Source organism: Oncorhynchus nerka, linkage group LG28 (assembly GCF_034236695.1).
Source record: "Oncorhynchus nerka isolate Pitt River linkage group LG28, Oner_Uvic_2.0, whole genome shotgun sequence".
NCBI lineage: Eukaryota > Metazoa > Chordata > Actinopteri > Salmoniformes > Salmonidae > Oncorhynchus > Oncorhynchus nerka.
Genome location: NC_088423.1, coordinates 60,375,102 through 60,397,879, shown reverse-complemented (window position 1 = coordinate 60,397,879; position 22,778 = coordinate 60,375,102). Strand labels below are relative to the sequence as shown.

At 44.2% G+C, this 22,778-nt stretch overlaps 1 protein-coding gene and 1 pseudogene across 1 annotated transcript; one reads left to right on the top strand and one right to left on the bottom strand.

Moving 5' to 3' along the window:
- Nucleotides 1-12,630, top strand: part of LOC115113458 (neuron navigator 2-like) — a 144,595-nt pseudogene extending 131,965 nt beyond the window's left edge.
- LOC115113459 (homeobox protein DBX1-A-like) lies at nucleotides 12,616-16,986 on the bottom strand. The gene is made up of 4 exons (XM_029641139.2): nucleotides 16,245-16,986; nucleotides 15,981-16,088; nucleotides 14,138-14,340; nucleotides 12,616-13,958 (listed from the first exon to the last, which is right to left on the bottom strand). The coding sequence occupies exons 1-4, from the start codon at nucleotides 16,612-16,614 to the stop codon at nucleotides 13,623-13,625; spliced, it is 1,017 nt and encodes a 338-aa protein (XP_029496999.1). The 5' UTR covers nucleotides 16,615-16,986; the 3' UTR covers nucleotides 12,616-13,622.
- Nucleotides 16,987-22,778: the final 5,792 nt, after the last annotated feature.

Here is a 22,778-nt window from a genome sequence, read left to right as displayed (position 1 = left end):
TCATTTAAGGCACAGTTGAATTATGTGCGTCTCGGCCCAAGGGAAACCAAAATATGAAAATACGATCGTGTATATGGATTTTTAGATATGTGAATGAATACGTGTTGTCCTTGCAGGACTGTGAGCTGAACGAGCTGAGGAAGAACATTGAGCTGCTGAAGAAGCAGAACAACGTGGCCCAGGCTGCCATAAACGGAGTCATCAACACACCTGAACTCACCTGCAAACAGAACAGGACAGGTAAGGAGAACCGAACCAAAACCATAGCAATATCTCCAACAACCTCTAACAGTTCCTTAGGGGTACAGTAGACTCAGAGAAATTATGTTTCCGCGAGCAGCACCGCAGATGCAATACATATACAAAGGTATGTGGACACCCCTTCAAATGAGTGGATTTGGCTATTTCAGCCACGCCCGCTGCTGACCGGTGTATAAAATCAAGCGCACCGCCATGCAATCTCCATAGACTAAACATTGACAGAGCTCAGTGACTTTCAACGGGGCACCGTCATAGGATGAAAATAAGAATTTGTTCTTAACTGGCATTCCTAGTTAAATAAAGGTAACATAAAATGCCACCTTTCCAACAAGTCAGTTCGTAAACTTGCTTCCCTATTAGAGCTTTCCCGATCAACTGTAAGTGCTGTTATTGTGACGTGGAAACGTTTAGGAGCAACAACGGCTCAACAAAGAAGTGGCAGGCCACACAAGCTGTAAAGATCGTCCATCCTCGGTTGCAACACTCACTACCGAGTTCCAAACTCATCGGCACAAGAACTGTTTGTCGGGAGCTTCATGAAATCAAATCCAATGTATTTGTCACATTAAAAAAAACAAAATACTGCACAGTTTCCTAAGAGCTCGAAGCGAGGCGACCATCTCCGTCGGCACCATCGTGATGTTTTGGGTTTCCGTGGCCGAGCAGCCACACAAGCCTAAGCTCACCACGCTCAATGCCAAGCGTCGGCTGGAGTGGCGTAAAGCTCACTGCCATTGGACTCTGGAGCAGAGGAAATGCGTTCTCTGGAGTGATGAATCACGCTTCGCCATCTGTAAGTCTGACGGATGAATCTGGGTTTGGCGGATGCCAGGAGAACACCACCTGCCTGAATGCATAGTGCCAACTGTAAAGTTTGGTGGAGGAGGAATAATGGTTGGTGCTGTTTTTCATGGTTCGGGCTAGTTCCCTTAGTTCCAATGAAGGGAGATTTTAACACTACAACATACAATGACATTCTAGGTGATTCTGTGCTTCCAACTTTGTGGCAACAGTTTTGGGAAGGCCCTTTCCTGTTTCAGGATGACAATACCCCCGTGCACAAAGTGAGGTACATACAGAAATTGTTTGTTGAGATCGGCGTGGAAGTCTGTTGTCTCAAACTTGCTCAGAAAACTTGGGGGGCCAAATAAAATCACCCGCGCCCCACCAGTTGGGTGACCCTGCACAATGCTGTTCATTTTATGCATCTACATCATATCGCTGAGTCTACCTTGAAGCTTACCCCTGGCGAAGGGAAAGGTGAAGTTAAGGACTTCCCACAATGCTGTGATACTGTATTATTTATGAGTCTTGAAAAAAAAGTCTCTCTCGCTCTCTCACTTTGTCTGTCTCTCAAACCCCCCCTCTCTCTCCTCCCCTCTTTCTCAGGTTGTGGTGGTAGTAATGGCAGCCCCCTGCAGCAGCAGCAGCAGCCAGACCTACGGATGAGGAGACAGCACTCGTCAGACAGCGTCAGCAGCATTGCCAGTGCAACCAGCCACTCCAGTGTGGGATCCAACATGGACGCCGACGCTAAGAACAAGAAGAAGAACAAGAAGAACTGGGTATGTACAGTCGTAGACATGCAGACGCATTCAAAGCGCACACTCGCAGTCGTGATCGCTCACTAACACACACAAACATATCTTATTCCAAATTAAATCTAACACCTGTATGTAGGTTTGTCTCTGTCTCACTTGTTTCATCTCTCTCTCTCTCTCTATATATATATATATATATGTATGTATGTATGTATGTATGTATGTATGTATGTATGTATGTATGTATGTATATATATATATATATGTATGTATGTATGTATGTATGTGTGTGTGTGTGTGTATTTGTGTGTTTGTAATTCACACTCTGGGGTCTCGTTCTCAGGCATCTTGCACAGGGGCCAAGGTGAATGCAACGCGATTAGCTTTCCTTGTAGACTCCAGTTCCTGTTCAAAAATAGTGTACAGTATAGGGAATAGTGTGTCATTTGGTATGTTACCTAGATCTAAAAGTTGTAGAGGTGGTGTGAAATAGAGAAAACATGTTTAGAACATTTTCAATTCCCTGTTAATACAGGGAGTTAACGTTGCTCCATTTCTTGTTGTGTTCCCTCTTGCTCCTTGTTGCTGACAGATCGTGTCTTGCACAGGAGGACAGGTTGAAGACGACGATGTATGCATCCTGTTGGTGGTTTGGTTAGTGTAGATGCTTTTAGGCTGCGCACCTTTTCTGTTGGTGTCTGTAGGCAGCAAAACAGCGATCAACCTGAAAGCTTTCGCGCCAGGTAATTGTATTTGTACCGCTTCAGAGCTGCTCGATGGAAGCGGCTCGTCTTGAGACTCTCTAAAGATACTACTGAACTCTGTTTTGTTGCCTGCATCTACAGTATCTTGACGAGCTGATTGTTGCTGTAAGAGCTGCTTTACATACCCAGTGTGTCGCTGCTGTAGTGGTTGTAAGCAAATCTATCTCCGTGTCAATCCTCCAGACGTGGGCTCAATTCCAATAGCATTTCAGGAATTGTATTGCATTCCAATAGAGGAATTTGGTTTCCGACAGGGTTTGAATTGAGCCCCGCTCTAATTGCGTTACGGTATTGGCTAGAGGTCCACCGATTATGATTTTTTTCAACGCCGATACCGATTATTGGAGGATCCCCCACACACACACAAAAGCCGATACCGATTCATCGGCCGATTTTAAAAAATAAAACAAATAATGTGTTTTTAATAATGACAATTACAACAATACTGAATTAACACTTATTTTAACTTAATATAATACATCAATAAAATCAATTTAGCCTCAAATAAATAATGAAACATGTTCAATTTGGTTTAAATAATGCAAAAACAAAGTGTTGGAGAAGAAAGTAAAAGTACAATATGTGCCATGTAAGAAAGCTAACGTTTAAGTTCCTTGCTCAGAACATGAGAACATATGAAAGCTGGTGGTTCCTTTAAACATGAGTCTTCAATATTCCCAGTTAAGAACTTTTAGGTTGTAGTTATTATAGGAATATTTATCTCTATACGATTTGTATTTCATATACCTTTGACTATTGGATGTTCTTATAGGCACTTTAGTATTGCCAGTGTAACAGTATAGCTTCCGTCCCTCTCCTCGCCTCTACCTGGGCTCGAACCAGGAACACATCGACAACAGCCACCCTTGAAGCAGCGTTACCCATGCAGAGCAAGGGGAACAACTACTCCAAGTCTCAGAGCGAGTGACGTTTGAAACGCTATTAGCGCTCACCCCGCTAACTAGCTAGCCATTTCACATCGGTTACACCAGCCTAATCTCGGGAGTTGATAGGCTTGAAGTTATAAACAGCGCAATGCTTGAAGTATTGCGAAGAGCTGAAAAGACGCACGAAAGTTCTGTTTGAATGAATGCTTACGAGCCTGCTGGTGCCTACCATCGCTCAGTCTGACTGCTCTATCAAATCATATACTTAATTATAACATAATATAACATAATAACACACATATGGTTGAATCCGGAAACCGTCATTTAGAAAACAAAACCTTAATTCTTTCAATGAAATACGGAACCGTTCCGTATTTTATCTAACGGATGGCATCCCTAAGACTAAATATTGCTGATACATTGCACAACCTTCAATGTTATGTCATAATTACGTAAAATTCTGGCAAATTAGTTCGCAAAGAGCCAGGCGGCCCAAACTGTTGCATATACCCTGACTCTGTGTGCCACAATTTCACCTGGTTAATATTGCATGCTAACCTGGATTTCTTTTAGCTAAATATGCAGGTTTAAAAATGTATACTTGTGTATTGATTTTAAGAAAAGCATTGACGTTTATGGTTAGGTACACGTTGGAGCAACGACAGTCCTTTTTCGCGAAAGCGCACCGGATCGATTATATGCAACGCAGGACACGCTAGATAAACTAGTAATATCATCAACCATGTGTAGTTATAACTAGTGATTATGATTGATTGTTTTTTATAAGATAAGTTTAATGCTAGCTAGCAACTTACCTTGGCTTCTTACTGCATTCGCGTAACAGGCAGGCTCCTTGTGAGGCAGGTGGTTAGAGTGCTGGACTAGCTAACCGTAAGGTTGCAAGATTGAATCCCTGAGCTGACAAGGTAAAAATCTGTCATTCTGCCCCTGAACAAGGCAGTTAACCCACCGTTCCTAGGCCATCATTGACAATAAGAATGTGTTCTTAACTGACTTGCCTAGTTAAATAAAGGTGTAAAAAAGAACATTTGGCAAAATCAGTCCACAAATACCAATTTCCGATTGTTATGAAAACTTGAAATCGGGCCACAAAATTAATCAGCCATTCCGATTAATCGGTCGACCTCTAGTATTGGCTGCTATTGAACCTGTCTAGACCCTAGTGATTTGTGTCCCTGTCCTCTGTCCCGTAGACGTAATGACATTGAAGTGACCCTGTATAAGCTGACTTTAGCTTTGAATGTCTATATGTGTAGCTCCAGCGATTTAATCATACAATACTCCTGGCCCAATCCGAGGACTTTGTGAGAAGGAGTAGACTGGTGTACGGTCTTATATGCAGTTTCGTCGAGCGAAAGTCATGTGACATGTTTTAGGACCTAGTGACAATAAGCTATCTTCAGATAGCCCGTGATTCTCATGTGCTTTTTGCACAGACAATAGGTGGTCCTTTGATAATATGCGGATTGGATAAGCCGCATGTGGAAGAGTGTTGCATGTAGGGTGTATGCGGTCTGTCTGTGAGGTATCGTGGTAAGAAGGGTAGTGGACCGTAAACGAGCCCCCTGTTAGAGGGACATCGGTATGGCGCCAGTGTGGGTTGAAGCAAATGGCCTAAGAGGCTTACGTTGCAGAGCAGCTGTGTTCCTATTCAAGTGGACACGTTATATTTGAATTGCCTTCCGTTCTGTACCCTGCTCAGAGATTCTAATGATACAAGTTCTAAGAAGTGTAGATCGCTCTCTCCGATTCCTAGGATTTGACTTTTGATATTCCTTAGAGCATTTTCCACTTTTCACAGTACACCTTCTGTAGCCTCCACTGGCTATGTCCCTACCACTGACACACTCACACACTCTCCACTGAACCTGTGCTGTTTTGTGTGTGTGTGTCTCTCTCTCTCTCTCTCTCTCTCTCTCTCTCTCTGTCTTCCTCTGTGCTATCGCTTCATGTGGCAGGTCTATGAGGTAAGAGTGGATTCAAAAAAAAGAAAGGCAGCTTAACCTCGAGCTGACCTTAACCTAACCCCAGCACTCTGTAGGTTACTAACGCAATCCCTCTCCTTCCTCTCCCGTCCTCAATCATCCCTCTGCTTTCTTCTCCGGTCGTGTTCTTTATCCTGCTTCCTTTCCTGGTGTGACTTTGAGCCTGCTCTGAAACAAAAACGTAACACAAGGCTCCATTATAAGGCAGTCATTTCCTGGTAATCGTGTGGCGAACATACGTTACCCTTCTCGCTGTGAATTAAAGGTACATGAAACTGATTGTCTCCATGACGGCCTCTTTTCTAGTCTTATTCACTGCAGTGCGGTTCTTCACTGCAGTGCGGTTCTTCACTGCAGTGCGGTTATTTCTCTCTGCAGTCTACAGTGCATTGTGTATTTATACACATACACAGTAGGTCAGGTTAGTGGACTGGATTTATGTGACCACACACACACACACACATACACAATAACCACCTGACACTCACTCACACGGACACCTCTTAGTGTTTGTGTTCGGGGCATAAAGCTCAAGTCACGATCTCCCTGTAGCCCTAGTCCTTTTCCCCCATTGCTTCTCCTTCCCTTCTCTCTTTTCTTGGTCTGTTTCTCACTTACTTGGGCACTCCCCTCACCACTGCCTCCCTCCGATTTCCCTTGCTCCCCCGCCTGTTTTGGGAGACACTCACCCGCCACTCCTCTCTGCCTCTCTCCCGCCTGCAGTTGCGCAGCTCCTTCAAGCAGGCGTTCAGCAAGAAGAAGTCCCCTAAGTCTGCCTCGTCCCACTCTGACATAGAGGAGATGACGGACTCCTCCCTCCCCTCCTCCCCTAAACTCCCCCACAATGGGTCCACAACCTCCAGCCACATGCTCAGGAACTCGCACTCCAACTCACTGTACGTATAAGGTGTGGTGTGGTGTGGTGTGGTGTGGTGTGGTGTGTGTGTGTGTGTGTGTGTGTGTGTGTGTGTGTGTGAGAAAATATGTAAAAGTTATATCAATTGAGCATCTGTGTGTAGGCTGTCGGACGGTGAGGCAGAGACCGTCATGCAGCTCCGCAGCGAGCTCAGGGAGAAGGAGATGAAGCTGACGGACATCCGCCTTGAGGCTCTCAGCTCGGCCCATCAACTAGACCAGCTCAGAGAGGCCATGAACCACATGCAGGTAACATTCACACACACGGGGAAACGTACGTGCATGCACACACACACTGTTTTGTTGACCTGCTGTTGCTATGGCTTCCTGTGTTTTCTCTCAGGGGGAGATAGAGAAACTGAAGGCAGAGAATGACCGTCTGAAGCTGGAGAGTACGGGGAGCAGCAGAGCCCCCTCCCAGGCCTCCATCTCCTCTTCGCCCCCTCACCATACACACACCCTTGCACCAGGGCCTGTCCTGTCCCAGCACAGCATCAACCTCACCGAGTCCACCAGCCTGGGTAAGAACAGCATGTTTTGATGTGGGTATCTGTACAGTTGGGTAAATGTGTGAGCATGCGTTTTTTTAAGTGTGTGTACGTCTGTATTTGTGTTTGGGCATGATGGCCTTTTGAGAGTGTGTTGACCTGATAGCTGTTTCTACTGTGAATGGGTGTATTGTGTGAGTCTCACTCTCCTCCCCCTCTCTCCTCTCAGACATGTTGTTGGATGATACAGTGGGAGATGGAGTGATGAGGAAAGAGGGACGACACGTGAAGATAGTGGTCAGTCTGGACGATGACCTCTCCCAGGAGGCCAGGGCTCGCCACTTCCTGATTGGCTGTATCGGTGTTAGTGGTAAAACCAAGTGGGACGTCTTGGACGGGGTGGTCCGTCGCCTCTTCAAGGTAAACACTTTGAAGGAATGACTTCATTCGTGGACAAAGGTTTCATTAATTTGATTTATCTTTCCATTATCCAAATAAGTGACACAAGAAATTCACAGTAGAGTTGCATGTCACCGAACCCTTGGCCTTTGCCCTCCTGCTTCCTTAGGAGTACATCACCCATGTGGACCCAGTGAGCCAGCTGGGGCTGACCTGTGACAGTGTGGAGGGATACAACATTGGGGATGTGCATCGCCATAGCAACACTGGCGTCTCTCACCCCCCCGAGCTGCTGCCCTGCGGCTACCTGGTTGGAGACAGCGACACCATCAACATCAGGCTCAAAGGTATGAGCGTGTGTGTTTCTCTAAATGTCTGCGTCTCTCCTCACAATCTGGTGTGTATTGTGCTCTCTGTGTAAAGTGTTTCCCTCTCTCTCTCTCTGCCTCCCTCTCTCTCCCTCTCTAGGTGTGAGCAGTGAGAGTGTGGACTGCCTGGTGTTTGACACCCTGATCCCCAAGCCCATGCTGCAGCGCTACGTGTCTCTGCTGAGGGAGCACCGCCGTGTCATTCTCTCTGGCCCCAGCGGCACCGGTAAAACACACCTGGCCAACCGTCTGGCAAGACACCTGCTCCTGCAGGAGGGCCGACCCCTGACCCCTCACTCCGTCGTCACCTTCAACGTGGACCACAAGTCTAGCAAGGTACGTAGCGATGCCCCTGAAGCACCGTCGCTGCAGCATGGGGCACCGACTGGCGAGGCGATACACTGTGTGATGTCACCATTCATTTGCCTTTTTTTCTCTGTTATATTAGACGTGTCTTTAGAGGCAGAACTCAACAGTTGGTCTATGTTAAAACAACTCAGTAGGGTTTTTGTGCATTGAAAAAAAAGACTTGATGTGTAAACCTCTGTCTCTCTCTCTCTTTCTCTCTAGGAATTGCGTCAGTACCTGTCAGGCCTGGCTGAGCAGTGCAGCGGTGACAGACTAGAGGCAGAGAGCCCTCTAGTGGTCATACTGGATAATCTGCACCACGTCTCCTCTCTGGGAGAGCTCTTCAACGGGGTGTTCAACTGCAAATACCAATGTTGGTGAGTACACACACATGCGTGCGCGCACAAACACTTGTGTTTATTGTAAATGTGTTGATTTTCTGTGTGTGTGTCCCCAGTCCCTACATCATCGGTACTATGAGCCAGGCCACATCCTCCGCACCCAACCTACAACTCCACCACAACTTCAGGTGGGCTAACTCAACAGCCGTAATAAAACTAGATATACCAGTTGAAGATCAATAGCAGCTGAAAGGAAACCCAGCAAAATGTTTGAATTTGAAATGCACTTTACATGATTCATCACTAGGTGGCAGCAACAGACTGGGCAGCAATCCATTGCCCTCTCCATTCCTTCCGAATGGAAAGATGGAGTGTCTTCATTGGCTGTATTCATGAATGAATCACTACCAATTAACTCCTCCTCTCTGTCGTTTGCGTATGTGATCAGATGGGTGCTGTGTGCCAATCACTTGGAGCCGGTGAAGGGCTTCCTGGGTCGCTACCTGAGGAGGAAGCTGATCGAGACGGAGATCGGCAGCCGCAAGCGCGTCCTGGAGCTGGTCAAGATCATCGACTGGATCCCTCGCGTCTGGCACCACCTCAACCGCTTCCTAGAGGCACACAGCTCCTCTGACGTTACCATCGGTAGGTAGAATGCACAACGACGTCATAAACCAGCTATATGCCCCAATCTGAAAAAATAAAAATGGAAAAGATAATCACAGTAATTTTGAGATTTGTGGCGCTTATATTTTCTATTAATTTGGGGTTTCAGGCATATAGCTGGATCTACAAAACCGATGGGGTGGGATGTGGACTAATCTTGACATTAGGCAAATTTTGTGGTCTGAGAACATCTTTATGCACGTTCTTGTGCTTTGGTCACAATATTCTCAATATTCATAACCTCAATCTGGCCATAAACTAATTTTCAAATGAGGATTTGGAAGGAAAGGCACAGTGGCACTATTTAACATCCATCTGACCTTTGACCTTTGCCTCCCCAGGGCCACGCCTCTTCCTGTCGTGTCCCATGGACGTGGCTGGCTCCAGGGTGTGGTTCACTGACCTCTGGAACTACTCCATCATCCCCTACATGCTGGAGGCAGTCAGAGAGGGACTGCAGGTAGGCTAAGTACATAAAGCCATGCAACAGACGTGCAAAACATGCATATCCGTTCACACAGGCACACTGAAACATATCGGTCACAAAAAAATATATGCACACACACACTCACTGTGTTAACATATTATTATCATATATCTCCATTGATACTTACAATGCTCTCTCCCCTCCATCCGTCTCCGTCTCTGTAGCTGTACGGCCGTAGGTCAGCGTGGGAGGACCCAGCACGCTGGGTGATTGACAGCTACCCCTGGTCAGCTACGCCCACACCTGCTGATTGGCCCCCGCTGCTGCAGCTCCGCCCAGAAGATGTGGGTTTCGACGGTTACTCCGCCCCCAGGGAGGGCATCAGGAAGGAGCCGTCGCAGAGTGACAGTGACGCAGACCCGCTGGTGAGATAAAGGCGCGCGCGTACACGCACACAGATGCTCAAAACAGGTCAAGTGTACACACAGCACACACAAGCAGGCACTGCAGATCCATGAGACAACACAGACATACACACACACAGTCACACTCACGCTAACCTTTGACCCCGGCGTCTTTGTCCTCAGATGAGTATGCTAATGAGGCTGAAGGAGGCAGCCACTTCCTCCAGCCCTCAGAGATACGACAGCGACTCTAATACCAACAGTCACCAACATGACATCCTGGACTCAACACTAGAGTCAACATTGTGAGCCTACGACTCCTCCTTCCCAAGAAGACAAAAAAAAAATGCATTCAGTTAACGTTTTTATGTTCAGCTAATGCAACATTTCTTTTGAATGCGTTTTTCCAAGCTCACGCCACAAAAATCAAGCCACTCTAATTGTCATATCAGGAACACTACGGGTGCAGGCAACCCAGAACGAGAGGAGAACTGAACAACAACAAAAAAGGAGCGAAACAGAAAGCTGCTGTTGCTCTGTTCTATTTTTGCACCGTCGTGGCCAACCGCTCTCCAGCTACTCCTCATGTACTGTTTAGACAAACAACTGACAGAAACCAGCGTTTTTACACTGTGTATGGAGCATCATCTCCATCTTCGTTATTTTCCTTATCAGCATCAGTACTGTGGTCTCCTTATTTCAGAAAAGAAAGAGACTGCGTCGTGGAGCCAAAACCACCACATCAACAAGCCAGGCTCCTCGCGGCTCTTCCCCAGCTGCAATGCTCCAAACTGGGCTACAGATTGAGCTACAGGCCCTCTCCTCTGGAGCATGGTGCTGGAGGTGTCATCTTTGTCATCTCCACAGAGACCAAATTCACTGGTTCCCAATGCCCCCCAGTGACACACACACACACCTATCACCATTCACCTGCCCCTACATGTGACTCCTTTTGTCCCAAACGGGTCGCCGTAGCATAAGCTTCTTCTCCAGAAGAAAAGTCTCTACTTTGGTGCTGGACTGAACTTTAAAAAGATGCCTTACTTTTTTAAAATTTAGTCTTTTTGGCTGTGAACTTACAGGGCTTTAAAAGTCGACACTCTCTTTGCGTTGTGCCTCGGTAGGTGGGCTTGTAGAACTATCCTCATATCAAACACCAATGCCATGTTATTAAGAGGTTATTTGGGCTTGAATAGGGAAAGGGACTTGGGCTTTAATGACATGTCATTCATTGTATTACTCCCAATGCTGAGAAGTTTGGATATAACTTATTAAGGACGACCCCGTGAGATAGAAAAGTACATTTGGTTGGTGCTCAAAGTAAAGAATAATTTTGTAATGGATATGTCATGGATATGGGGGAGCGATTTATTAAGGAATTGTTTTGGTCTCTGTACCTCATCTACCTTCTATACACCCCTTTGCGCCTTTGCCGTGCTTGTCGTCTGTTTTGATCATGTGATGTGTAATGATCGTCGTCGTCATGACAAAATGTCGAGTGAACATGTAACAACGTGTATAATCCTGTCATTTTTTACTTGAGCTCATGTTTTAGTCATTTTTTTTACTTGAGCTCATGTTTTAAAGTCATTTTTTACTTGAGCTCATGTTTTAAAGTCATTTTTTTTACTTGAGCTCATGTTTTAAAGGTACAAATGAGAGAGTACAAAATGAGAGAAGTGAAAGATTTAGAATGGTTATGGCTTCAGGTCGAAACATAATAGATTTGTTTTCTTGGCTTCAGAAATGTGTATATTGTCCCGTTTCCTCCAAACCTTCATCCTAGGAGGGGCAGGGGGAGTGTGTTTTTTTTGGTCCGATAGTTATTTGTTTCCAGCATCGCTTCCGTTATCTTTCAATGTTTTGGGTGTTTCTTAGTCATCAATCCTATGCAACATTCATTTTGAACTCAAAAATTGAAGCCAAGCCTTAAGGTCAGTTCTTTGAGGTTTTTCAGCACTGCCAAGAGATGTACAGTAAGTGAAAGATTTTGTGAATCATTTTTGGGGAGCTGGTACAGTCTTTCGTCATTTACATAATGACATCAAAGTTGTGTCTGTACGCTTGGAGGGGGTCTCTTGTCATAGTCAATGCAAGCACACAAAAACAACGGATACGTGGATACGTAATGTGTTTGTCAGTCTGTATATCCACTTGCAAAAACCCTGCTCGCTTTGAGAGGTTTGGATGGTTGAAATGGATGTCGCTGTTGAATTCACATGTTCTTAAAACTCAATGAATGTGTAGCATTCTGTGCTATGTAAAAAATATATATATATGTAACATAAGTGTAAATACTTGATTACCTTGCGACATTTTGATGACTTTTCTAGCCAATTTGTAACTACTTGAACATCAGTATTTTGTGTACAGTCTCTTTTGCATCAGAGCAGGCGTGTGGAGTTTATCATCAATGTTCTCTCCAGAGCTTGGAGAACTGATTCTCAAGGTCACTGTGCTAGTCTTAAGTTATTTGTGATTCAATAAAAAAAAAAACATGGTTATTTATTAATTAATGCAATGTGACTTATCAATTATGGCTCTCTACTAACATAAACCTGTCTATATATTTAATGTTTTTTTTTTTTGTCAATTTCCACTTTGTAATAGAAGATATACCATGTAACTGTTACATTTTATTTGGTATTTGTACAAAACATCGTGAAATATACACACAATACATTGAAATAAAACATGGTGAAATATTAACACATATATATACACACACACACACACACAATACATTGAATTAACAAAATCGTATAAATTATGCACAAAATTTCTACACTTTTCAATAAAAACTCTAAGTAGTCCAGGTAACTCAATTTTCTTGGCATAAAATTTCCATACAAATAGTTGTACAAAATACTGTACAATTGAAAGAGCTGTGCAAAACAGCAAATCATTTCTAAGTATATCCTATAAACAGGGACAGCTCCAGGCATAAGCGATATAAGTGGTCGCTTAGGGCCCCCGGCCACTAGGGCCCCCCCATATTTAAAAAAAAAAACTCAGTCAGGTTCTCAACTTACTGTTGAGAGTTAGAATAGTAGAATACACAAGGTGCAAGTTTTAAATTTGGTTGTGCATCAGCAGCTCTTGTTTTGTCAGTCACTGACAGTCACTGAATTAGCCATTCCTGCAAACTATTTTTAGATCGGTAAGTTAGTCTAGGCAGTTATTAAAACTTGTAGAAAATCATGGCCGAATACCGACCGGGCCCAGGGCCTCATTAATTTTGTTAGTCACTCTCACTCTGATAGCATTAACATGACATGTCATGGCAAAATGAATGGAACTGAATGACATAACATTTCAACAGGTTCTCTCTGCACCATGGCAAAATGTGTAGAACTGCAGAAAACTTGCTTTAAAATGGCAAAAAATGTTTCTCAGCCCCATGGCAAAATGAGTAGAATTGCATGAAATGTATAATAAAATTGCAACCTTTTCTTTCCACCCCATGTCAAAATATATAGAACTGCTGAAAACTTGCTTTAAAACAGCCTCATTTTCCATATGCCACATGGCAAAATGTGTAGAATTGAAGGAAATTGACTTTAAAACTCTGCTGTCAAAGGCAAGCGCCGGCCCTTCCTATAAAATAAACCCTGCAGTTATTTTTAAAAGAAATAATCATGGATATAAGCTTAAATTGTTTGGACAGAAGTTCATTGTTTTAAAAGTTGGTGGAACATGAAAAAAAAAATCTTAGTAGTTGGGTCTAAATGAAGGGATACAGCCTCTGGCAAACCTGGTCACACAGGTACAGTTAATATGTGGATAACCATTTTATAAGCAAATAAATTATGAAACTGTGATTTCTTCTTCATCCGATTCTGAGAACTCCGAGTGCTTGCTGGAGAGAGATGGCGACGAGAGGTTCGATCCGGCGCTGTTAGACAACTCGCGCCCCGCCGCGGGGGAATGGCAAAGGCCAGGCGCGCCTCTAGCACCGAATGGGTCCTCTTCCATCTCGTCCTCCTCTTCCTCCGCGGAGGACTTCTTGCCGACGTCGCTGAGATCTGGGTGTGGGTTCGTTTTAGTGGGCAGGGTCTGCTCTCGACAACCTCCTGACGACAGGAGCTCCCTCTCTTTGGAGTTCCTCCACTTCATTCTGCGGTTCTGGAACCAGATTTTAACCTGGCGAAGAAAAAGGAATAGTATAGCCAGTTAGTTCTGTTTCAGTTTATAGAGGTTGACTTTATTACAGAGTTTCAATAATACAAAACAGAATCAACTTTAGCATGCATGCGCGTTAGCATAAATACACGCGCATTATGCACAGCTTAGCCCTGGGCAAATAAAAGTACGTGATTTACCTGTGAGTCTTTGAGGCCGAGCTTTGAGGCCAGCTTCTTCCTGTCTGGTTTGCTGATGTATTTCTGTTTCTGGAACATCTTCTCCAGAGCTTTGCGCTGCACGTCAGAGAACACCGCCCGTCTGAGCATCCCTCTCCTCGGCTTCCCTCTGTTGGCCAGTGGCCAAGAGAAGGTCCCGGGGATGGGCACGACCGATGAAGAGGCTGTGGTTAGAAGAGGGGGAGACGTTAATTCAGCAAATAAACACAGTTCATTCATTTAAAAAAAAGCATGCCAAAACGTAGCAATAGGCTTAAAATAGACGTTAACATCGGTCCCCTGGAAGGCTATTTCCTTAGCCAACTAGCCTACTTTTTTTTTTTTTTTTTTACACTTGTCTACAAACTTTGCAATCTGTTATGATTGAATATGCTTCCCCCCTTTGGCCGCGGAATACGTCTCCTTTTTGAGTGAAATGGCACGAGGTGACTAATTAGCACATTGGTCGGTCCCCAGCCGCATTGGTATGGTAAGGAGGCAGCGTATCCTTTAAGGAACCCCGCGAGGACGGATAGAGGAGTTAATAAACCGTGAACGGTAATTGTGTAGTAATGAACTAACGCAGAAAAGATTTTGGACAGGCTGCGAATGCCATATATTATCGCGACAAAAGGAGATTTACACTTTCAAACTAAACACCACTGCATACCTGAATACTGATGCCGAGGGGCCCAGGGTGCATTTGTTCTGCCCTCAAATCATTTTCATTAAATGAACACGAACCGCTATTCAGGCCGCTCGAGCTGTTTCGTGAAGGTATTCAGCGCATCCCATGAAAAGACTCCCAACTCCCATTATGATTCGTCTGAATGAAAGCTTGGACTAGCGACTTTATAGACTTTTCTAAAAGATTATTATTTATTTCGTCCTGTTGATTGGCCCCAGAGTTTAAAAAAACGGAGAGGCGAAGAAGGTCGTTTTAAGGCATGATGTGTTTTTCAGGTCAGGGATATAGAAAAACACTGAACATTTGTAGTGTGCACTGATTAGATTATTGTTCATGCAAAGAATAATTATTTACAAGCCACTGAATTATTGCACACTTGCACATGTATGCCTATCTATAAGCCTACCATGTATTGCCAAATAACTTGGGCTAAGACCACCTTCATATCCACCACTCATGGTTGCACTTCCCATAATCAGGCACAATAACGAGCTATGTGGTCTTGTGAGAATATTGAAAGCTGTGAATGGCGCCTAATAGGGAAATTAGTGTATGACTGGTCTACGCCTCTTGCCCGCCTGGTAGAAGTCACTCTGGGGTGCGTGGGTGGCTTGCGGGGGGGGCTGACCAAATTGGTTATGGTGCTGAAAGCATTGTTGGCAGCCAGTGGCCCAGTGCCCCTGCCCTGTGGGAAAACGCGGTACCTTGCGGAGGAGACACCAAAATGGCCTGAGTCCGAACCGCAGCCCGTCTCGAAATTAAACCGTGATGATTCCGGATAATGGGTTAACTAGCAGTTGGGGGAAAGAGGGCTATGTTAGCAACCAGTGAGCTCAGCAGCAGAGAAGTCAGTGCAAATGGAACCAATTCCACCCAACCACACCACACCCACTCTGAAAGCACTGAAAGGTTCGCAAGCTAAGTTGTGCAATGATATGCGTGCCTATACAGGGCATGTGCAAAAAGGTGCAACTTTCAGAGCTTTGCAGAAAGCATTCAAAGCATTATTTGGAAAAGTCGTTCTATAAAACATTTTTATATGAAAAGTTCTGAACGCTGTCCCAGTCGAGAGGTGAGTATGAACTGTGCGCAAAGTGCAATTAAACGGTGTCTGAACGTGCATGATTAGTTCTTTACCTGGGAAATATGCAGACCTGAAGAAGGCGGGGTGGAAGGATCCGTCGAAGTAGGGGAGAGAGAAGGCCTTGGGGTGCATACTGTGGTGGATGGCGGGGAGCAACGATGCTGTAGAGGAAAATACCATGTGTCAATGAACGCCAACAATCAAGACAACACTCATGAAGAGACAAACAAGTTTTTGTCTCTTTTACAATATGCTAAGTGTAAAGGAACTGCTAAAATTACCAATTAGAAAGAAGGTAGAACTTTGTTCACACTCACCGGTCTTTGGTGATGGTGCAAGAATTGCGCTGACTCCAAACTTAAGATACGTTGGATCTTTACTGCTCGGTTGTGACGTTTTCGGCGCGCATGATTCGCGCCTCAAGACAGTTGGAGAGACGATGCGCTCCAGTGGCATGGCACTGAAGGACATGGTGGTGGTGGTTGTCGCCGGGGAGACGCTTGCTGAGGGGAGCGTCCGTCTGAGGTGGTACCCCGCCGGCCTGCTTATCCGCAGCAGGTCCTCCACTAGGAAGCTGGAATGGGTTGGAAATGCGTTCTGCAGGGACTGGTGTACCGGCAAGGAGGCGGAGGGGCGGTAAAGGCCTGGGTACATCACATTAGGCGCAAGGATGCTTGGGATCATCATGGTCCTGTCTGTAGTATAACGCAACACGAAACGATCTGTTGAAATACTCCGTCAAGAACAAATGAGGATCTGATAGGTTCCAATCTGAATGACTAGCTTTACTCCTCTGGCTCCTCTACTCTGGGGAAGGCGTTTTATAGCAGGCTGCCCCAAAGCTCCTTTCAGAACTGTCAGCCTCAACAATGAGGTTCAACAAAGTTCTCTACATGGGTCGCTTTCAAGCGCCGTGCCGGGAGCGCTGATTGGCCAGAGAGTGCAATTTATGATTGGATTAGACTCCATAAGCAAGGAACACACAATGTCCCTTCCACAAAAGAGGCATAGTCATCAATTTTGCATATTGACCACGTTCCATTGAGGCTCTGCAATTGGGTTTTGTTTAGCGGAGACGCACGCAAGGCTAATTAAAAAGCGATCCTAAAAGATTCAGACATAATTTGGAGCTTCTGAATGAGGGCTTAACCCAGAAGAAGCAACTATATTTATTCAGCTCCCCTGCTGTTTTAATAGATCAAAAGTTCGAATGAAAGCTACAGCGCACTAAAAATGATACTATAATAACTCGATCATAACGACGACAACAAACAGCAAAACATTCGTATTACAACAACAATGGTAATACAATAAATATCGCATGAATAATGCATCAATAACATAGGCTATGAATATTGACAATCATTCTCGCAATCATGATAACACAGATAGGCTCAATCTAATCGCCGTGGTTTCATTTAGCATCCCTTATAACTAGCCTACTTTGAAGTGTGCATTTATTTAGGGATACGTGGATTGCGTAAAATGCATATTGGCTTCGTGTTTCACCGGATTCTCAACACTCAATCTGGACCTCGTCATGGAATAATGTCTTAAACGGATTTCTGCTCTCGGAACGCTTTAACAGATGTGTTAAATATCACGGGCTTTGCAAAGTCTTCATTCGGTTGCGCCAGACCCAGGCCCACTGCACATTTGAGCGCAAAGGAGAAGTGTGCGGCCCTCACCGTGACACTGCTGATCCTGTTAACCATGAACTAACTGTCACCCTCAGCTGCCATGGCGCCCCTCTCTCCCTTTCTCTCCCTCGCCTTCAAAAAGCCCTACTGGAATAAAAGCTTTATTTCTATAGACGTGGTTTGTTCTGCTGTTTTATCCAGCTGAATAAAAGTGCATCTGTGATTTGATTTAAAACGCATTCATATGAGCGCACATTGAAAGCTGGTATAAAACTCATATTAAAGCGAGATTTGAGCCGGTTGCCGTCGCGTTTAGTTTGCTCTGTCTTTTAACCAGGTATTAGCATTAAACAAAATCCATTTCCAAACCGAAATTCATTCATGTTACCGTCGCGTTGATTCTGCTCTTGTCTTTTTACCAGGCATTAGCATTAAACAAAATCAATTTCCAAACAGAAATTCATTCATGTTACCGTCGCGTTAATTCTGCTCTGACTTTAACCAGGCATTAAACAAAATTAATTTCCAACCCGAAATTCATTAATGTTTACCGTCGCGTTGATTCTGCTCTGTCTTTAACCAGGCATTAGCATGAAACAAAATCCATGTCCAAACCGAAATTAATTCATGCTACTGTTTTTTTTTGTGCCAAAATAGTGTTATAGGCTAAAATAGTAAGCATATTCTAACAATGTCAAACGAATATAGGGAAAAACGAAAACATAGCCTGTTGTCAAAAAATCCTAAGCTTGTAAGACGCATTTGTTTATTAAAAACAAAACAAAATATAGGCTAACGAAATAAAACAACATATCAGGGAATGGAAATGGGATACCTAGTCAGTTGCACAACTCACTGTGCAACTATTCAACCTACCAGAACTGTTTAATTCATATTAGCCTAAATATATTCTTATCAAGTTAGGCTATAATTTGCTTTCAGGACAAACAATGATAATTCGATTTTTGAAAGCATAAAAAACAAACGAAAAACGAATCTTATGTTAGTTTATACTTTCTTGCTTCATAATTAAATGCATTATTTTAAGCACGTGATTTTTAATGTAGCCTAGGTTGAATCGACATTACAGCCAATATATTTAGCCTATACGTGATATAAAAGTTATTCGAGAAGTATAGCCTAAGTGGTTAAACATTCATCGAATGTAAAGTGATCACGATCGGTTAATTAAAACCGAACGCCTCCGGTGAAATGATTCCCTCGTGAAAGAAAGCGAACGCTTATCAGACGCGCCGGGAACCCCCCCCCCCCTCAAAAAAAAAAAGAAAACCTGCGGTAACACCGTCACCATTCACAACGAAAGTAACTAGACCTTCAAAGCTTTTTTATGAGCCTATATATCTTTAATTTGCTCCAAAAATCCTCCCTTTGTGACTGCAAGCAGATGGTTTGCAGGAAGCCTCGATCACCGAGACTAATTTCTACTAGCTTTGCAAGCTTGCCACGTCTTGGCCTCTTTTACCAAACAGAGCAAAAACAGCTGGCTCCGGCTGAATTAATGCCATTAAAAGCACATCTCTAAAATATTACAGGACCCACCACCCCTCCCCCCGCCGTGTCCCACCCTCGAATTGACACAAGACAGACTGCTTCTGCATTGAAACGGAAAAAGGGTCTACTGAAAGACCCGGACCTCAGGTCCTTAACGCTGCCTCCACATCTCAAAACAATTTACTAAATAGATTAAGTTAACCATTGTCTTGCGTCACTTTCTGCTTCGTTAAGTGAATGGGTTGAGTAAATATGTTACCCATGCATGAACGCTTCTGTATGGCCCGTTACATTGTATCCAGGGTCCGACAGGTGGTTAGCTGTTTATTATTCTACCATTATATGTTGGTGACGTCAAGGAAAAGGACATTTTCATAGCGCGGATGGACAGATTGCTCTGACTGGTACGCATTCTCCCGAATGACACCAGTCATCTAGCTACCCCTCTTTAGTGTCTGACGAGGAGGTGTCCAGTTTCATTTTCAAAGTGGGGGAATTCTCTTTTCATTACTCCATTATGGGCCTATAAATTCGCCCTAAGGGAACATTTATTTCACTCTTTCAAGAAGAATGAAGATGATATGACAATGATCCAAAATGATATCCGTCTTCTACAACAAAAAAAGTACCCGGTCTACTCTATACAGAACTGCAGATAAAGAAGTGATTATAAACACATTTACATTACATTACATTTAAGTAATTTAGCAGACGCTCTTATCCAGAGCGACTTACAAATTGGTGCGTTCACCTTAAGACATCCAGTGGAACAGCCACTTTACAATAGTGCATCTAAATCTTTTAAGGGGGGGGGGGGGGGGGTGAGAAGGATTACTTTATCCTATCCTAGGTATTCCTGAAAGAGGTGGGGTACAACAGCCCCATAGACATAATATGCTACCCTTCCTTAAACCAGTTCTGAAAACAGGCCAAACACCCAAAAGACTAGGTTACGCACAGCGGTTTGTTGACTTTCATTGCGAATCCAACGACTGCACATTTCAATTGACTGAACAATGTCCTTTAATGTAGCCGAACTACCTCAGAGAGTCTACAATGCGGCTGTGTATGGACAGGCTCTCCGGTGAGGGCTAAGCTAACCTTTATGCAGTGCAACAAAAAAAAAAACGCAGAACAATCCAGGGAATTCGAAATGCCACAAGATTCAGAGGAGCAGTGACAAGCATTAAATCGATATTAACTTTGTATTAAACATAGACCCCTCCTCCCCAAACGGAGTAAAGCCATATCTCCTCGGGACAATGCGCTCTGTTCAGAGATTCCCTTGCACCTGTTCTTTGACTGCTGAGCAGCCAGTCCCGTGCGCTCAGAGGGCGATGGGAGAACAAAATGTTCTTTTCATCCTAGGGCGATTATTTAACTCATGCTTGTCGGACATGATCTTTCAACGTTGTAGTCTTGAAGTGTACATTGATTACTTCATGTTTAATTCAGCATTCGTTTGCAAAATATACTGCATGTCAGTGGTCTAGCCTATGCATTGCACTGCCTAATTCATTAATATATAGTTATGCTATGATATCATCTGTATCGTCAGTTTATAAGCATACCTCTGAATAGGTAGGCCATATTTGTGCCCTCAAACCTATGTAAATGTAATGTGTGTATTTTACTGTCACCATATTGCCCAGTACTGGGACAATGTGTGTAATGTCAACCTTTCCCCCATCTTTTGGCACTCTTATATCAGCACCTCGCTGCCTGCATCTCAAGTGGTGTTCTAATCCTCTTAAGGACATGTTGGTACAGTTTGCATATCATTCACCCATCGAAGAGAAAGACCATAACACGCTCCATTCACCAGGATCCTCAGCCTCCTTTCACCAGGGTCACAGCCACCAGCATTAGCATCATCTGACAACCAGTACTATTGTTTACGACCTTGTATGCCAAGTTAATTGCTCATTAATACCAGACAAACCAGAGGGGTGAAGAGGAAGCAGGAGTAGTCAGATTCAGCTGGTTTGAAACAGGCAGGTAGTAGTTATTTGAAATACGTGTATTTTAACTGAAAACATCAGGCAATGTACATGTATTTCACAACCAGACAGCCCCACACCCCATAATTAAAAGGGGAAGACATGCCACATCTCTGTTGCCTGCAGTTATGGCATTTTCTTTAGAGGTTGAGTTGCAAAATAGATATAACCAGATGCTTTTTATGTTATTCGATTTCCATGTTGTCTCTGTTTGGAAACAGAAACAAATCAGTGAGGTAGCCTATGTCTCAGAGAATGGACATGGATAGCAGTGAAGTTATTCAAACTCTTCAGGGTCTTTTGCATTTCAAATGTATAATTTTTTTTCGGGGACTTGTTTTTTACTCCTTTTCAGGTCTAGCATGTAGGCCTTAAGCAGTAAACACACACACACACACACACACACACGCACACGCACACGCACACGCACACACTCTCCCCCCAAAAGCCTTAAATTCGTCACAGTGGCTCAACGGTAATCAATTGCAAATGTATCTCACTCTGAGTTTAATCTCATCTGGCCAACAGTTTCACGGGTGCAGGACGATTTGCAAGAGGGGCCCACCGTACCCCCTCAACACACCCCCTCAGCACCTGGCAGGCTTTTGGGGTAGCATCTTGTAAACGCCCACTGCTTAAACGGGTGCCCCCTCTAAGCACCCAAGCGTCCCTGCGCAGCACAGAAAGAGGGGTGAGCTCTGTGGTTGTCAAGACCGGTTTAGATTAGAGGTCCTGTAGTGACATTAGCCATGAGTCCCATAGTCAAACCAACACTGGGGTAGTAGGATTGTTTAATTTAGATATTGAGCCAATAGAAATAGTGGTGATTAGAGTGTGGGCGGGGAATGAAATGGTTTTGTGTGACGTTACATGTTTTTTCCATCTAATAATGTGTGAAAATCCCATGTAGACTGGGCACACACAGTGCCTTCAGAAAGTATTCACACCCCTTGACTTTTTCCACATTTTATTGTGTTACAGCCTGAATTTAAAACAGAGTAAATTGTGATTTAGTGTCACTGGCCTACACACAATACCCCATAATGTCAAAGTGGAATTATGTTTTTTGACATTTTTACAAATTTAAGAAACAATGTATACTTCTGTATACTTCCGGCCCTTCTTTGGACACTGTGTTAACAACCCTCCAGGCAAGCTTCAATGCCATACAACTCTCCTTCCGTGGCCTCCAATTGCTCTTAAATACAAGTAAAACTAAATGCATGCTCTTCAACCGATCGCTACCTGCACCTACCCGCCTGTCCAACATCACTACTCTGGACGGCTCTGACTTAGAATACGTGGACAACTACAAATACTTAGGTGTCTGGTTAGACTGTAAACTCTCCTTCCAGACCCATATCAAACATCTCCAATCCAAAGTTAAATCTAGAATTGGCTTCCTATTTCGCAACAAAGCATCCTTCACTCATGCTGCCAAACATACCCTTGTAAAATTGACCATCCTACCAATCCTCGACTTTGGCGATGTCATTTACAAAATAGCCTCCAATACCCTACTCAACAAATTGGATGCAGTCTATCACAGTGCAATCCGTTTTGTCACCAAAGCCCCATATACTACCCACCATTGCGACCTGTACGCTCTCGTTGGCTGGCCCTCGCTTCATACTCGTCGCCAAACCCACTGGCTCCATGTCATCTACAAGACCCTGCTAGGTAAAGTCCCCCCTTATCT

Bases quoted from the DNA above. Each gene is read 5' to 3' on its own strand.
- LOC115113459 (XM_029641139.2), bottom strand. From the start codon at position 16,614: ATGATGATCCCAAGCATCCTTGCGCCTAATGTGATGTACCCAGGCCTT. The intron at 16,089-16,244 runs GTGAGTGTGAAC...TTTCCTCTACAG, and splicing joins TGCACCATCACCAAAGACCG to CATCGTTGCTCCCCGCCATC. The intron at 13,959-14,137 runs GTAAATCACGTA...TTTCTTCGCCAG, and splicing joins TCGGCCTCAAAGACTCACAG to GTTAAAATCTGGTTCCAGAA.